Consider the following 18108-nt stretch of genomic DNA (forward strand, 5'->3'; position numbering starts at 1 on the left):
ATCAAGAAAACACTATACACAGAATCAACAAGATTATGTGATGATCAACCCTGATGGATATGACTTTTTTCAATAATGAGGTGATTTAGGTCGATTTCAATAGACTTGTGATGGAAAGAGCCATCTCCATTCACAGGGAGGACTATGGGGACTGAATGTATATCACAATAGAGTATTTTCATTTTTTTTGTTCTTGTTTGTTTGCTTTTTGTTTTTTTTTTCTCTTTTTGATCTAATTTTTCTTTTTAGTATGATAAATGTGGAAATATGCATTGAAGAATTCTGCTTGTTTAGCATATATTGGATTGCTTGTTGTCTAGGATGGAGCGGGATTGATGGGAGGAAAGGAGGGAGAAGAATTTAGAAAACAAGATTTTGTAGGGGTGAATGTTGAAAATTATCTTTGCATGTATTTTGAAAATAAAAAGCTATATATAAGAAAGAAAAAAAATTTTGTTCAGCCAACCCATGAGTGATTCATATTAATCTTATTAATATAAAATAAACATAATAATATAATTCTAAATCAAATATAGAAATAAACATGCTACAGTGGAAAACTTGATTTTTCAGTGGAAAGAATCCTAAGCTCAGAAAAAGTAAATTAAAGCTCTATGTTACTTGCCTTTAAAAAAGACTAGCTTATAGCAAAAATAAATGGGCCAAAATGATATCCTCTCTTGGATTATCTATACATGGGTTTTGGCTTGGACCATATGATCAGAATCTGTTTTAAATTTTGACACAAAGAACATTTTTAAAAATATGAGTAATTCCTTGCTGCTAAAAAACAATAACAAAACTTCAACAGGAATTCTAATCTACAGAGACCAGATATGGATGTTTTAGCCTTAAAAAAATTATCACTCTGAACAACATAATTCAAAAATATGATTCTAAAACAATGCAAAACTTACAAAATATTCATCTCTATTTATACATATATACAAAGATAAAATTTAATAATCTATTCAAGTTCCTTCAATAGAAAAAAGCTGATAGATTTTTGATAATAGCATCCAGATATGTAATTCCTTCCCTTTTAACAAAAAAAAGAATTTAGCAGAACTAACCCAATATGAGACCAGACAAGCAGCATTAGACTCCCATAGTTCCCTTAATAGTCTACAGAATGAGAGATTCTGCAAGATAAGTTAATTTGTGGATCAGATTTAAAAAGAAGTTGAAATTCACAACAACAACATTTCAAGTAATTTTGCTCTGAAAAATAAAATCTTGACTACTTTAGCTTCTTTTTGTGCCTTCACTATAACTTGCTTTATATTTTCTAAGGGGTTTAGAAATTTGAGATCTTCATTTTCCATATATACTATAAATTTTCCCATATGTTCCTATCTCCTATTCCTAATGTTTTATTTCTGTTTTCATCTAGGTCTGCAGGAAAGGAAAACATTAATATTTCACCAAGAATGGAAAAGTTCAGGTTAGAGAAATATACATATTTATTCCAGTCTAAGAAAATAAGAAACAGCTGCAAAACAGATCTTTGATATTTTTAAAAGTTCCTCTAAAATACATTTGGGATGCAAAATTTACCGATTTACCAAATTGATCAAACTATGACTTGATAAAATAGAATGGATACTTAGTTATGCCACTTAGGATAAGTTAATGATATATTACAAGGTTTATTTTTCCTTTTGCAAGTGAAATGACTTGGTTTTTTTCCTATCATCATGCAATTCCTTCCATATTACCATTAAAAGCAAATGTTTTCTATTCTTTTCTCATGGAAGATAGTAGAAAGGAGGAAGATTTACAGGGAAGAAATATGATAACTACAAAAGAGAAATTTTCTAGAACTGGATATAGAAGAAGGATGGAAGGATAGATGGGTAGAAGTAAGGAAGGAGAGAGAGAAGAAAGGAGAAAACAGGAAGGAAAAAGGAGAAGGGGGAGAGGGAGAGGGAAGGAGGGAGGAAGGGAAGGAGAGCGAGGAAGGGAAGGAGAGGGAGGGAGAGAAAGGGAGGGAGGGAGAAAGAGGGAGAGAGAGAGGGAGGGAGGAAGGGAGGAAGAGAGAGAGAGAGACGGAGAAAGAGAGAGAGGAAGAGAGAGGGAGAGAGAGAGGGAGAGAGAGAGAGAAGGAAGGAGACAAAAAAGAAAGATTAATTTCAAATAGAAACAAAAGAAAAATCAGTGTTCTGAACTCTTCTGGAAATAGTCATGGATTATTTAAAATATGTAACAAAACTGTGGGTAGAAATGAGTTGAAATCCATTTCAGACAGATCTGTCCAGAACTAAAGAACATTAATAAGAATAAGGCAGATGTATTTCGAACCAAATAGGGGGATGCTTACCTTTGTTAACTTTGGTTACATCCAGGTTGCCATAATCTATTGCTGCCTGTATTTCTTGCCTCAAAAGAATTTGAGACTTATCAATGTGCTAGAAAAAAGAATTGGTAGAAAGAAAAGACAAATGAGTAATATTATAGATAATGAATAATTGCTTCCTTAGCAGTCAAATAATTTATTGAATTATTTCTACTTTACAATCATCTGAGTTACATCTGATACCTATAATAAGAGAGTAGCTATACTATACAACTTTATTACATAATTGATGATTGACTAGATGGTGCAATAAACAGGACAGATTTACAAAATGATTTTTACATAGAATTGTAGATAGCCTAAAATCATTAAAAAATCATGTGTCTCTAGCAAAGCCAGTGAAACTCTCCAGTTTTCTAGAAACACACCAAACCATCAACAGATGTCAAATTGAGGACTAGGAACTGAAAATGAACATACAAAGGAGTGATATAAGCAACAAGATAGAGGCTTTGACATCTTTAAAATAAGTGAACAAGAAATAAAATAATTCCAGCTTTCACCTACAGTTTAAGAACTCTAATGAGATAAAAATCTCATGGACTAAGAGCAGAGTAAAAAAATCATTCACATTTAAATATACTCGTTCAGCATTCCCATCTTCCTTACCCCCCAACCCCAAGACTATCTCGTTATTGGAAAATCTGCTTCATGAGGCACCATAAAATGGAAAGTCACTGGATTTGCAGTGAGAGGACAAGGATTCTGATGAAGATTGTCACTTCCTAGACTATCTTGGACAAGTTTACCTTGCCTCTCTGGCTTTCCAAATCTGTAAAATATAAGGGAATTGAAATAGATGATCTTTAAAATCCCTTTCTCATTTCTTGTTATAATCCATTCTGTGATCTTTCTGCCTCTTAAATGTCTTCATCACATTCCTTAGACTCTTACAGTAACTCTCTAATTTGTCTTTCTGTCTCATTTTAGTCATATCCAACTCTTTGTAACTCAATTTGGAGTTTTCTTGGAAAACATATTGGAGTGGTTTGCCATTTCCTTCTCCAGTTCATGTTTCAGATGAGGAAAAAGAAACAAATAGATTGAAGTAATTTGCCCAGAGTCACACAACTAGTAAGTGTCTGAGGCTGGATTTGAACTTGGGGGGTTTTCTGATTCTATATTTCATACTCTATCCAATGAGCTTCATATCCTGCCTTACTCCAAATTATACAGCAACCCCATCCCACCTCCAAAACAAAACGACAACAAAAAACTTCAAAGTGATTCTTCTCCTGCACAGATCTGACCATGTTCCCCAGGATATGGTCAGGAGACTTCCTATCATCTCTAGGAACAAATAATGAAATTTGCTGACATTTTATTTTGTAACTTAGTCCTTTCAAGTTTTCCAGTCTTCCTGTACTTTATTCTGCTCTATACTTCTCACTGGCTTACTTGTTGCTCTTCACATAAGCTCTTCCATCTCTTAGCTCTGTGTCTTTTTGTGGCTGCCTCACATACTAGGGATAGATTTTCTCCTTACCTCTTATCTTCTTTCAGTTCAAGGTGACCTCTTCTGCAGTAAGCCTTTCATAATCTCTCTAATGAACTGGGAACCTCCCTTGCTCTGGTAAATAACTTTTCCCAACACTGGAATATTTGATGCCATCACCCATACCTGGCCAGACCCCATCTCTAGTTGGTGCACAAACTTTTCTGATTTCCCTTGCTGAGAGGGGCTGAAAAAATGACTCATCATGGACTTACTTGAATTTCTCCATGAGGATTTAGTCTGATGCCTTTTCTAGATCTGTTTAGAGATGTTCTATTTTTTATGGGGAAGAGAGCTTGCTTATACATCTTCCTGCTAGTCTTTCATCTTCTTAAATGCTCATTATTTGATTGATTTTAAAAATATTTTCTTGGTATACATTTCCACAGTAAAATTACTGTCAAATATAATATTTTCTTTGTGTTGAAAATAGTCATCAAGAGAGTTGGGAATTCACTTATCTATAGAAAGGACATCCCTAGAATTAACTTAAACACAGGGAGGAAGAAAAACAATTATGTTCTAATGTCTAAGGATTTAGTCCCATACACTGAATTAATAGGGCCTCATTCAATTAAACCAATTAAAACTGGGGTTCAAGTCAAATTCAATTTAAACTTTACTTAAAAGAACAGAGGTAGGTAAGAGGTGGAGGGGATAGAGAACCACCTAGGAGTTAGGGAGACTCGAATTCATATTCATCCTCAGAAACTTACTAGCTGTATGACCCTGGGCAAGTCACTTAACTCTAATTCCCTCCAGCCAAAAAAAAAAAAAAGAAGAAAAGGAAGAGTAGCAGGGTCAAAGGAACCTAGAGCAATTATCAAATCTATATTGAAAACTATGTCTCTGTCATTACCTTCGTTTTCTAATACTAGCATTATAAATGATTATACTATAATATGGTAATTGATATTCAGTCTTCATCAATTAATTTTCCATGTGTTTTTAGAGTATGGAGGATTGTAATGGAGAGTGATAGTACAAGATATTCACACAAGTATTAAATTCATGTGAGCGTAAAACAATAGAGCACATCCAAAATGGACATGAAAACATGAATATTCATTTATAACATGAATAATTCATTTACATCAAGCATGTAAGAATCTAAGAATTAAGATATGCTATGGTTTGGGAAGATAGTGGGGAAAAAGGGAGGGAAAAACTAAGCAAAACTATTAGACACTGCAAAATGCTTGGATTAGGGATTTAGAAATCCTGCGTTTGAGTCTTGGTTTTGTCACTTAACAGTCATGTGTCCTGAAACCCTGAGTCAAGTCCCAGAAACCCTGAAAAGCACAATTCTCCAATTGTTTCTCCTTCCTCCTTGAGTCTTGTTGTCCCTCTTATTAAAAAAGGATTACTTCCTTTCTCACAGAGTTATTGCAAAGATAGCAATTGAAGTTAAAGAATTGAGTCAACTAAAAATTTATGAAATTATTGCATTGTTTTTGCTGGTGAGGCTGATGATGCTAGGGACAAAAAAGCAAGCATATACAGAGTTTTTAAATGAAATATATAATAAAATCCAATTATTACAAAGGAATTCTAGATTACAATTATCTAGATTTGCATCAAATAAGTAGTACTGAAAACATGGGACTAAATAAAACTTAAGGGGGCAAGCATCACTTGTTTTCCATTTACTTTTTCATCATTAAGATATTTGCTCAAAAATACTTGTATTCAATTATAACTTTATAACAATTTTAACTTTAATCATGAATGGGGTAGCTGAGGGTAGAAATCACACTAATAATAATTTGTATTAAATGAAAATTAAGAGTTAAAAAATGGCTTTTTCTATGAGCAACTTAATATTTTCCTTGTTTGTCAGAAGCTCAGAATGAGTCATACATATTTACGTGTTCAGATGTGTTACACCCTTTTGCTGCAGAAAGCTAAAGCGAACTTTCCAGCCGTTAGCAGTTCTGGGAAAACTTACATAAAGAAGGCTCCTAATACCTTACTCTTTGTCCTTTAAGTTATGAAATTAAGGAAAGATCTTCACTTTAATTAAGAGAGAGAAGTATTTTGTGAAGTAAACTCCATGATCAAAATGAAAACTCTCCTTTGGATAATAATTCAACTGCTTTTCTTAACATCATCAACTCTGAGTCAAAGTGGTAAGTCTTTTTCCTTAAATTGTGAGTTAACTTATATGAGAAATTATGGGTCAAGTTAACATTTTTTTTCCTGTACTATAAGATTAAATGGTCTCAGTTAAAAAAAAAAAAAAAAAAAGGCACATTTCAATATTAAATTACTGGAGGGTAAATCAACAAGAATACAGTTCTTATGTGATTCTCTCCTATATAAAAAAGTCTCTGCAGATTAAAAATGGATATATACTCCATGACCATTGTATTCATGTTTGTGACCCAATTAAAGAAATCTAGTGAATAAAATTAATTTTCCTTTTTTTTTTTTTTTTTTTTTTTTTTGGTGAAGCATTTTTGGGAATCTGAGAAATTGACTCTGAAAAATCCCTATATACATATATATATATATATATATATAAAATACAAAATAAAACAGTTTCTTATGCCAGCTTCTTATATGTTGATATATGTTGGATGTGGGCATGGGGTTTACACAAGGAATTACGGAAACCAGATATTCAGCTTGTATGGCAAATCTTTAATTAAGCAACCTGACTGTTAAAAGTTGTCCTTTTATAATTGTACTTTTCAGTAGGAAAATTAGTAGGAGAAATTAAAAAAAATTAATGATAATTTGATGTCAATTATTTATTCTGTACTGCCTGTGCAATAGGATATAATCAGATTATCAATGTATGACATCATAATTTTCTTCAAAATTAACACAGTAATAAAGATTTGTACCTAGTAACTCCACATGGATAACAGGGATTGTGAATTAATTCATTTTCAAAGAAGTGTTTTTCAAGTGGGGAATTGGATCCTCACAGCAGTCATTATCACATATGTGCTACTGATGAATCAGGCCAATTTATTTTTTTAACATTCAAAACTCTTTCTAGGAATAGTTTAAACTGAAATGCTTATTAGGTCAATTAAGCAACAAAAATTTTTAATAGCTTTTTATTTTAAGAGAAATCATAATTCATATTTTGAAAAAATTTAAAGGGATGAAGTCTTTTTAAAAAAGGAAGGCGGCATCAAAACAAAAAGATAAGTACTACATTGGAACCTATCAATGAAATAATTTACATTATCTCTCTTTGGATTGGCCTCATGATATTTTTGTTGGAATCTTTTAATCAAATGAAAACTTTGGAAACATTATATAAATTTTCATGCTTTAGAAAGTAGATAATTTAATCTTTAAACAAAAAGTATCAAATATCAAAATGTATACATTTTACATATCTAAGTATAAAGAAGAAAAATATTAGAATAATCAATACTGAACCAAACCAAACTGGACTTTAGCAAAGTCTTATTGTAGGGATGAGAACCAGCCTATTTATGAGCACCATTACTGTTCATTATGGCATGCTTTTAGAAAAGGCATCATTATGTAAGCATACAGATTGATTTTAAATTGTGACACAAACTTTTTTTTTTAAACATTCCCTTATCAAGGATAAGATTTTAGGATGTAAGACACTATAAAATATAGCTTTAAACATTTTGTACTATCAGCTTACTATGAAGAAATGCTTTGCAAGAGTAAATGATGAAAATTATCTCTGCATGTATTTTTAAAATAAATAGCTATTATTAAAAAAAATTTTTAAAGAAATACTTCATCAAAATCTAAAGGATTTTATTCATTGTAGATTCTATCCCACTAATTATGGGTAACCCAGAGAGTCTTTCTTTGGTAGTCTTTTCTTCTCTATAGAATTTAGCTTAGTAAGCCTATTAGTTTTCATGAATTTAATTATCATCTCTCTAAAAATAATTCTCTAATTTACTTATCCAGCTCTAAGCTCCTACTCCCTTCTAGTATCCAAGCCAAAAATGCTTTGATCATCTCCATCTGGACGTCATATGGATGCCTTCACTTCAACATACCCAGCTGTCTATGTATACATACACACATATGTGCTTATGTGTGCAGACATATGCACACCCATGTATATTTAGAGTGAGTGTATGTGTTCACATATACAAAGAAATACAACTTAGACAAGACCTCTACTTAGCAGGAGCAAAGTCACATAGGAAAACTATTCACTTATTTCTGTCACTATATGAGGACCGTGTTTTGGAAGAGATCTAAAATCTGATCTTGCCCCCAAGTCAAGGAAACAAGCATTTACTCATCACCTACCATGTATTGCTATGTGAATTAAATCCCTACCCCTCAAAGAACTGACAACCTAACAAGGAGCTAAAATGCAAACAATCATATGCTCAAAAGATAAATACAAGATAAAGTGAAATTTATTATAGAGGGAAGTCATATATATCCAGGAAAGCACATAAAACTTCTGATATATATGAAGTAAACAAAATACACACACACGCATGCATGCATACATACACATGCTTCCTTGCTTCTCTGACTTTCTTCTAGTTTCTGCTAAAAATCCACATTTTGAAAAAAAAAAAAAAAAGGAATTCTTTGCCCTGCTTAATACTAGTGATTAGTGTAAAGGAATTCAGAAATCATATGACATGTATTAACAAGCTAAAGAATGACTTTTACTTTATTAGAAATTTGTAGGAAACCTTTATCATGAGAGAAGGTTAATCTTCAGGTGGTATGTGAGAAAACCTATCAAAATAGATAATGAAGATTAATAGATGAAAAAAGCAAATATTGTGTAAGTTTACCAATTCATCTCATATTTTGAATGCTACTTTGTTCATGCAGTAACTATGGTTATACAGGAGCAGCTAAGTGTCACAGAAGAGTCCTGGGCCTGGAGTCAGGAAGATTCAAAGAATGGGACATGACTAAAAAATGATTGAACAAGAGCATCCTCAGTGGCAAAAGGAGTTAATACTAACACCTACCTCAAAACTTTGTTGTGAGAATCAAATGAGAAAAATCTGTAAAACTCATAGCTCACTGTCTGGCACATAGTTTAAAAGGAAAGCTTTTCTGCATTTTATAATTCTCCTTTTCAAGTCAACCTCTGTACCAGAGTTCTTAAGCATTTTTGTGTGATAGACCTTTTTGGTAGTTAGGTTAAGTCCATGGACCCCTTTGATACTTAATCATGCATAAAATAAATTTAAAAAACAAAGAATTACAAAGACTATATTAAAATAAAAATATAATTCCTGAAGCTTATAGACTCTTTGAAATTTATCTCCAGGTTAAGAATTCCTGCTCTATACAGTTTCCAAAATGATATTCTTAAATCACAAGCCTGATTATGCAAATGTCACTTTGGGGAATTTACACCCTTCACACCCTTAACACTAGGCCTGAAATAAGGAATATTTGAGTTCAGATCTCAGCTCAAGTGTGATCCTGAGTGTCACCTTAACCTTGCTTCTGGTAGTCTCAGTTTCCTCCTTTGTAAAATGGAAAGAATAATAATGAAATTGATGACATCGCTTCCCCAAGGTTGTTTTGAGGATCAAATGAGATAGATATTTGTAAAGTGCTTAGGAGAATGCCTGATGTCCCCTTTCCTTCTACTTTCCAGGCTTGACACACATCATTCCCTATTGTACACTCTAAAATTTAGTCAAATTGCAGTACTTTCCCTCTACCTTGCTTCTTGTGACATGACTGCTGTCCTTCATAGCCTACTTCCTCCATATTACTTCTTGGTATCCCTAGAATCCTTCAACGTTCATCCACAGTTTGGTCGTCTTAAGAGGTCTTTCCTGATTGTCTACAATATCACTTCTTAGTATCCCTAGAATCCTTCAACGTACATCCACAATTTGGATCTTTCTTGATTGTTCTGGTTGCTAATGGGGTATATGGAGTATTCAGGGAAATCTAGCATCTCTGGTGTGAAGGCTTTCTGTGCCCTTTTTAGGGTTGCTTATCTACCTTTGGTGTCCCTGGCACTCAACTCTCACCTGTGGCTTCAAGAAGCCGTGTTATGTGCAATGGCCACACTCCAGTAAACTATCTCTGTAGAGAGACTAAATCAGGTTGAGGTTATCCAATAAGCATCAAACATATCAGTGAATTAGGGGGAGGTCTATCCCTAGTATGTAAAGACTTCCCTGGAGGGAATGTATAGAAGAAAACAATTTGTTCCTCTGGCCATAAAGGTAGCAGCTAGAGCAAGTGCTGGGGAGTGTTTAGAGCTTGGTCAAACATCCAAAACATCAAGTTTATCCACAGCATCTTAGGCCAATACCAGTCATCCTGACTTGCCACTGGGCTTCAATAAAAAAGTGAGGTATAATTTTATCTCATTTAAAATCCAAATCACAAATAAGTCAAATATTACCCTATGATATCACTGATCCTCTTCAAAATCTAAGGACAAAAACAATGTTGGTAGTAATTCACTCTCAAAGTTTCTTTTTAGTTACTCAGTAAAGTCAAGCAACATGCAGGTACTAATCTTAAGTCCAGGGGATAAAAAAAAAAGATAAAAAATATAGTATTTGCTCTGCAGGAGCTCATAATCTAAGGAAGCAGACATGTAAACAATCTATGAATTGCATACATAGAAGATAAATTAGAAGTAATCTCAGAAAGAAGGCATTAAGATTAATGAGGATTGGGAAAGGGTTTTTACAGAAGACAGGACTTAAGCTGAGACTTGAAGGAAGTAATGATAAAAAGAAGGGAATCCTAGGCAGGGTCAACAGCTAGTGAAAATACCTAATTAGACACAGGAGATTGCGTGTGACCATTGTGTGTGAGGAACTTCAAGGAGGCTGAATGTACTGTGTATTTATTTATATGTGGGCAGTTTGTTCAAGGAGAATGTAATCTCCCTAAAATTATGTAGAGACTGTATAACTTCTGCATTTGTACATGATTCAAGCATCTAGCACGGTGCCTGGAATAAAGTGTTACTTAATAAATGTTTGTTGATTCATTGCTCCAAACGGAACCATAAACCCTTTGAGGGAAAGGACTGTTTTGAGTTTGTTTCTATGCCCAAGGCCAACAACAAAGCCATATTAATAATGCTGAGAAATGTTCATTCATTGAATCACACTTAAAAAAAAAAAGTCATGTAGTTAAATTATGTTAAGATCAGATTTAGAAAAGGAAAGAGACCTTCAAAGGGATTTAAGAATTTACCATTAGTACCAGAGACAAAATTGCCCCATTCCAATACTTTCCCTATCATAGAATATTCCTAAACAGTCAAAACAGAATGTGACTTCAAAGTAGTTTCTTAATTATGAACTTCACATTTTTTATTTTAATTCTTTTTGTTTCATCAAGAATCACTTTCAATACCCTCCAAAATATCCTCTTCTAAGAAAAAAATATTTAAACAAAAGCACCTGATAAAATGACTGACTCTGCTAGATAATGTCTCAATTTGTACTCATAGATCACCAACTCTATTAAGAAATAGAAATACGTTCTAACATCATCTTTCCTGAATCAATATCAATTCTTTTATCTGATCTCTTACTCATGAGCTTGATAACAAATGAATTTTAAAACCCCACAACACTACACACCTACTAAACACTACAATGACTAACAAGAGTATTTGGGGAAGGGGCAGTAGATACAGGCATTTTCACCTCTCTGCCAAATTTTGGGCAATCTGTTATTCAATCTTATTTGCTTTCAATAGGGATTCATTATTGTTTAATAGGACTTCCTTTTGAAAATGACCTTAACTGTACTTCAAAGCAGGAGAGAAAATTCTTTAGTAGATAAGGCTCACTATGGTTGCCAATGTTTAAATCTTTAAGTATTTAACTTTCTACCATTAAAAAAAAAAAAAATTAACTATTTCAGAGGGCCAATACAAAAAAAAAAAAATTATAGCAATGAGCTAATTGAATGAGGGAAAATTTTCATTTCAAAAATCTTTCTTCTACATTATTCAATTAAGGAAAGATGTCAAGATCTCAGTTCTAGTGATTCTGCTGTTCTTTCCAAATGAATTCCTTCTATGACTTTCACCATCCATTACACAATGACATCTACTATCATCTCTATGGATAATTTTCATATATTTTCTACAGCTTCAATTCTTTCCTCTTACTTTTATTCAGTATAACTATTTCCAACTTCATGCAGACTTATCTAGATATTAAGGTGACATTATGAACTCTCTTCAGTGTGGGTCTTCCCTTCAAGGCAGTATCCCAGTCTAGGTGATTTGAGTCCATGGTCTTCCACAAAATCTCTACAGCACAAGCACTCAATGTTCTGCACGTTTTTTCTTTGTTTTCTTAATTATCTCTACAAAGTACTCGTGTATAGTGATAAAAATAACTTATTTTATTTAGTCCTTTGAAATTTGTAAAGCATTCAATGTATCTCATTTGATCCTCACAACCACTATGGGAGGTGGGGGTTATATTCTCATTTTACAAGTTAAATTATTTTCAGAGGGTCATAGTGTCTGAAGTGATATTAAAACTGAAAACTCTACCCATCATAGGAGAACTATCAAACTGCAGGGATTAACTAGAAAACTACAAATTAACATTATCTATGTTGTATTTTATTTTTGTTTATTTTGTTAAAACATTTCTCATTTAGGGCAGGTCACAAATTTGACATCTCTGCACTACAGAATATGGTTCACTTTTGTTATCCATTCCTTTTTCTGATCATATGTGTGGTTATATATGTATTTTTCATATCTCTTGTGATTAACATTACTAAGTTTTATTTATTTAACTATATATGTGTATTTTACATATATATGCATGTATGGATATTTATATGTACATACATGCACATATATTCTACTGCAACCTAACATCTTCCATGTGTTGCCATTTTTTCTTCAGTTATAAATATTCTCAAGCTTGTGGATTTCACATTCTTTGAGATATCTTGAAAATTCCCTTAGTGCAATTAAAATTGCACAATATCTTATCTATGTATCAGAAAATGTTTTAGCTAAATCTTACTAATATTCTCAGCTTTGTGACTTTTTTATATCATTGCTACTCACTCACATAGTCTACTGAGTAATCTATTGAATTTACAAAAGGTGAATAAACTATCATATTCACCAAAAAACTAATTATGAGAATGACTGTAGGTCTATTCCATTTCATATCTATTTGTCTGTTCCCGATTCTATCTAAAATTCTCTTGAAATTGGTTTAACTGATACTCAAACAAAATCTCCATATGATCATGCTCTCCTTTATGGTCTTTTCAGGATATCTAAGAAACCCTCATCCTTCTTCCCAAGGTTTTAGAAATGAATTTGTATACAAAATTGGGGGGCTTAAACCTGAGGTCCATGAACTTGTTTTTAAAATATTATGATAACCATGTTTGTATATAATGATCTCCTTAGTCATCTTTATGTAGTTCATAGATAAATACTATTCTGAGAAGGAGCTTCCCAGACTAGCAGAAGTCCATGATTCAAAAAGGTTAAGAACTCTTGCTCTAAAACATATGGTCTTTGCCTGCTATGTTTTTCTGCTTGGCAAGGAGATCAAATATCTACTGACTGACACATTGCCTGGTTTGTTTCAATCTTCCTATTATAGTTGCCATTAGCTACATTTTAAAAAATGGTGAAAGCCAAACATAGCTTTATTTTTGTCTAATTTTTAATTATTTGTAGGCAAATTTTATTTGAACAGGCTTGGTTTAAGAAGTCATACACAGTAACTTCTCTGCAACTTCTGTAATCCTAGCTGGTTTCATTTCATTTCATTACAACATTAATGAGTTTACCAGAATGGTTTGTATTCTTGTCTCAAACATTTAGGCCGTGGGGAATTCAGAATACATGCTAGCTGTTTTTTGTTTCTTCACTATAAACTATATTTTATAACATAGTTTTTAGATTGCTATGACCATTTTTGAAATATTATTTTAAAAAATTTTAAAGAATTTCTCTCTACTTTTTTGATTCTCTTCAATGGATACTGGCATATAAACTATATTTATCTTCAACTATTGGCTTATTTTCATTGTTAACACCCAAAAGTAAGACATCCAAATATCTTATAAAATTATGTTTCTCAATGGTTTGAAGCAAATTAATAATCAATTGTATCAAATATATACACATTTCCAAGGAAAAATTGTGAGTCATCCTTCCATTTACATACATTTTTGGGGGAGGTCTTCTAGTTCCCTTTATACACAAAACTGTTATTTGAGGCATTAAGATACAACCTTTGTGTTATATATGTTTATTTTAATATGCACTTTTATGTTATATATTATGTGTTAATTTTAATATGTGCCTATTAACAATCTTTGTGTTATATGTTAAAAAAAAAAGAAAAAGAAATGAATGATTACCCTTTGAATATCATAGACTTTCAAGAAGCCAATACAGGGTCAATTTAGGGTGATATGCCCTCTTTGCTTCTTATTCCTTTATAAAGAATTGCCAGCTATATAGACAAGAATTAAAGGTTAAAGAATATCAAAAAAAAAAAAAAGATACCTATAACATCAACCTCTTCCAAGAAGCTTTCCCTAATAATTCATGCCCACACTCTCTCTCCATCCTCTTACCTTAAATTGTTCTTACAGCTGAGATCATATAGCACTTAATTGATTGAATATTTTGAATTTGTAAATTGCACCTAAATATTAGTTTTGCTTCTCCAGCTACCACTTTAACCTTCTTAAATATGAGAAGTATGGTTTTGTATTTCATTAATCTTTTCAGTCATCGGTGAGCATTATATCAGATAAAGAAAAGGTAATCAATAAATACCTGCCGATTAATTGAGCTTGAACAAGTTTGTTTTAAAACACAAAAACAAATTGTACAACCACCACAACCATACAAATTGATATATGAGGTGATCATGAAAACAGCTTTGTTTACAGGTCCAAAGCTATAACCTTCATAAGAAATTACCTGTTGATTTAAATATTCTTTTAAATTATAGGAGCAGATTTCGAACCTGACAATTCTGGAGAGTCAATCCTAAACATCAGGACCTTTCGAGGTGATCCCCCGCCAAGTGAAGAATTCCCTGTTTCTGCTATAGAAGGGTGGACTGGAACTATACCAACTATAGAGAAGTGTGCTATGGATAAATCAAATGTTCTTACACTTCGTGTAAACAACAGCACCATGGACTATCTGAGGAGCTCGCTAAGCACCAAGCTGATACCTGCCATGTACATAGTGGTATTCTCAGTGGGTGTATCAGCCAACACAGCAACCCTGTGGATGCTTTACTTCCAAGCCAAATCCATCTCCATGAACATCTTCTACTTTAACTTGGCTGTGGCAGATCTCCTCTTCTGTGTCACACTTCCCTTTAAGATAGCTTATCATCTCCATGGAAACAACTGGCTCTTTGGAGAGGTCATGTGTCGTGTGACCACTGCTGTTTTCTATGGCAACATGTATTGCACCACTCTGCTCCTTGCATGCATCAGCATCAGCCGTTACCTGGCCATTGTTCATCCTTTCACCTACCGCGGGCTCCCAAAGCGCACTTATGCGATGCTCGCTTGTGGTCTGGTATGGGTCACTCTTTTCTTATATATGGTGCCATTGTTCATAACAAGGCAAGTGTATTACCTGGACCAACTTGGGATCTACACCTGTCATGATGTACATAACACCTGTGAGATGATGTCACCCTTCCATCTCTACTACTTCATCTCCCTGGCCTTTGTTGGATTTATAATTCCACTTGTTGTTATTAGCTTCTGCTATATATCCATCATCCGGACACTTAAAGCCTATGATCAGAAATGGTTCTGGTATATTAAAGTGAGTCTCCTCATCTTAGTGATTTTTGCTATTTGTTTCACGCCAAGCAACATATTACTTATTACTCATCATATGAACTACTACAACAACAACACAGATGACTTATATTTTTCCTATCTCATAGCACTGTGCCTGGGCAGTCTGAACAGTTGCCTAGATCCATTCCTTTACTTTTTGATGTCCAAAATCACTGATCGGTCCAGTGCCTACCTGACAATGGTCAAGACATCTTAGAGATCAGTCAGAAAAGATAATGTTTACATGTTATAAAATACTGAAATATGTACTTCCAAGAAGTTCTGTTCTATGTATTCATCTTATGAGATACAAAGATTTATATATACATATACATGAAGTTTATAATTTCTGTATTCCACATATACATAATTGTATAAAAAGTGAGCCTTATATTAGACATATGCTTTCAGTATGTACTTGAACCTCATTAGTATGTATTTTCCTAGGTTTCCTATTTGAAGCAAAATCTACAGCCAACTTAGTATAAATAATAAAATATATACGTATGTGAGAAGTAAAAGGATTCATTTAATTTATGATAAAATGAATCATTATCAGTTTTGAAAAGGATTGACTCATCATTGTAAGAGTATATTTTTGGCATTTCTTCAGGAGTTGAAGATGCCAAAAATTTCCTTCCAGTCTATCCTATTTGCACAAAGTCACCTTATTTTTTTTAAACTTGTACTTTCTCAGTCTTGCACATCGTGTTCTGAATAAATGATCTTAGCTTGTTTCAAAAAATATTTTTAAGATTCCATGGAGTTTGATATGGTGTCCTATATATACAGATTTGGGTTTTTATAGGAATTTCATTGTGGGGGAAAAAGAGAAAAATAATAAGTCTGATGTAGCAGTAGAGCTATTTAGGTACATAAGGTCAGGGCTTATAAAATGTATCATGCTAAATAAAAATAATCAGACTATAATAAAGACTAAAGTAGGTATTGGCTTAATTAGCAAATATTCTCTCCTAGTTAGGATCACAGACTCTTAGAATTAAAAAAAAAAATTAATAGACAAGCTAGCTCAACTCATACTGAAATTAAAAAAAAAAATCTTCTTTGATGGTATTTCCAACAAATTGTCATCCAAACTTTGAGAAAAGATTTCCAGTGAAAGGTAACTTATTACATTCTACTTTGTTATCACTATAACTTTTAGGAACTTTCCCCTTTATTGTATTTTCTAATGGGGAAGCTATTTTTGTGAGAAAATCTCAAAATAAATAATTCCTATAGATATCATATACAATGGAAGTTGGGACACAAATAGTAAATCTAGACCATTTGTGAGAATATGAAATATGGTAAATATAAAAAGGCTATGACAGATTTTTTTGCACTAAAGATGTTTGAAAGTAGTAACAAGCATGTAATAATAGTCAATTAAGACATGCTATAAATTATATAAGCTAATTAATTTTTGAGTTTGTATATATTTGTGAACCTGTAAATTACTTTTGGCATTTACATATGTATTTCACTAAGTTGTTATAAAAAATTTTAATAAATATATCTATACATACAAGCCATTTACAGAAATGAAAAAAAAAAGGATAAAAGGCAGCTTTTGTATAAGGGAACAAAAACTTATGAACACTACTGGGAGGAAATCTTGGACTATAGTCCCAGCATACTCTGAACTTCTCAATTCTATTATCATAAAGGCCATTTTCCTGAAAACATAATTTAGCCCCAAATATCTATTTCAACTTTCCCAAATAAATTCACATATGTAAAACTGTTGCTCATTCTTTACAAAACCAGAAAACATAAGTGTTTGACTTAACATTTAAGGGGGACCATAAGAAAGAGGTAATTTTGACTCATTAGGCACAAATTTCAAATAGAAAATATTAACAAAGTAGAAAAATCTTCCTGGGAAGGTAATGTAGAAAATGCCAATAAATTGTGCCTTTCAGAGGAAGGAAAAGAGGGGAACAAATATTTACTAAACACCTACTATATGCCTGTGCTAAGTGCTTTACAAATAATATCTCATTTGAAACTTTCTATAATCCTATGAAATAAGCATTATTATCCCATTTTAAAATTAAGGAAACTGAGACAGATTAAGCAATTTGTCCAAAATTATAAAATTAGCAAGTGTTGGAATCTGGATTTGAACTTTGATCTTTCTGATACTGATCTTGAAAACTGATAGAAGAGAAAGTGAAGAACTATTTTGCTCTGTGGAAAAGTATAGTTTATGACACCAGCTTTAATTTGTATCCATATCAGAAGTATAAACCTTATGTTTTTCCAGTAGAATTTAGAATAAAACCTTTGAGGGTCAGGATTGCCTGCCTTTGATTCTTCAGTGCTTAGTATAGGACCTTGTTTACAGAAGGCACTAAAGGGATGCTTATTGAATTTTGTTTTCTTTAGTCCAAAGTGATTATAAAAAGTGAGGATGGGTGAGTGCCTCCATCTCACTACACCACCAGACTTCCTT

At 32.7% G+C, this 18108-nt stretch overlaps 2 protein-coding genes across 2 annotated transcripts in view; one reads left to right on the forward strand and one right to left on the reverse strand.

The window, feature by feature from the left end:
* IQGAP2 (IQ motif containing GTPase activating protein 2) overlaps positions 1-18108 on the reverse strand; it is a 318878-nt gene that overhangs the window by 70407 nt on the left and 230363 nt on the right. Inside the window, exon 14 of the mRNA XM_051992014.1 lies at positions 2321-2408. Within this exon, the coding sequence (XP_051847974.1) occupies positions 2321-2408 (88 nt within the window). The remainder of the gene's footprint in view (positions 1-2320; positions 2409-18108) is intronic.
* On the forward strand, positions 5746-16397 carry F2RL2 (coagulation factor II thrombin receptor like 2). Its single transcript, XM_051992024.1, has 2 exons — positions 5746-5980; positions 14795-16397. Exons 1-2 carry the CDS (start codon positions 5905-5907, stop codon positions 15865-15867), a joined length of 1149 nt encoding a protein of 382 aa, XP_051847984.1. The 5' UTR covers positions 5746-5904; the 3' UTR covers positions 15868-16397.

The sequence above is a fragment of the Antechinus flavipes genome, chromosome 1 (assembly GCF_016432865.1).
Source record: "Antechinus flavipes isolate AdamAnt ecotype Samford, QLD, Australia chromosome 1, AdamAnt_v2, whole genome shotgun sequence".
Classification (NCBI taxonomy): Eukaryota; Metazoa; Chordata; class Mammalia; order Dasyuromorphia; family Dasyuridae; genus Antechinus; species Antechinus flavipes.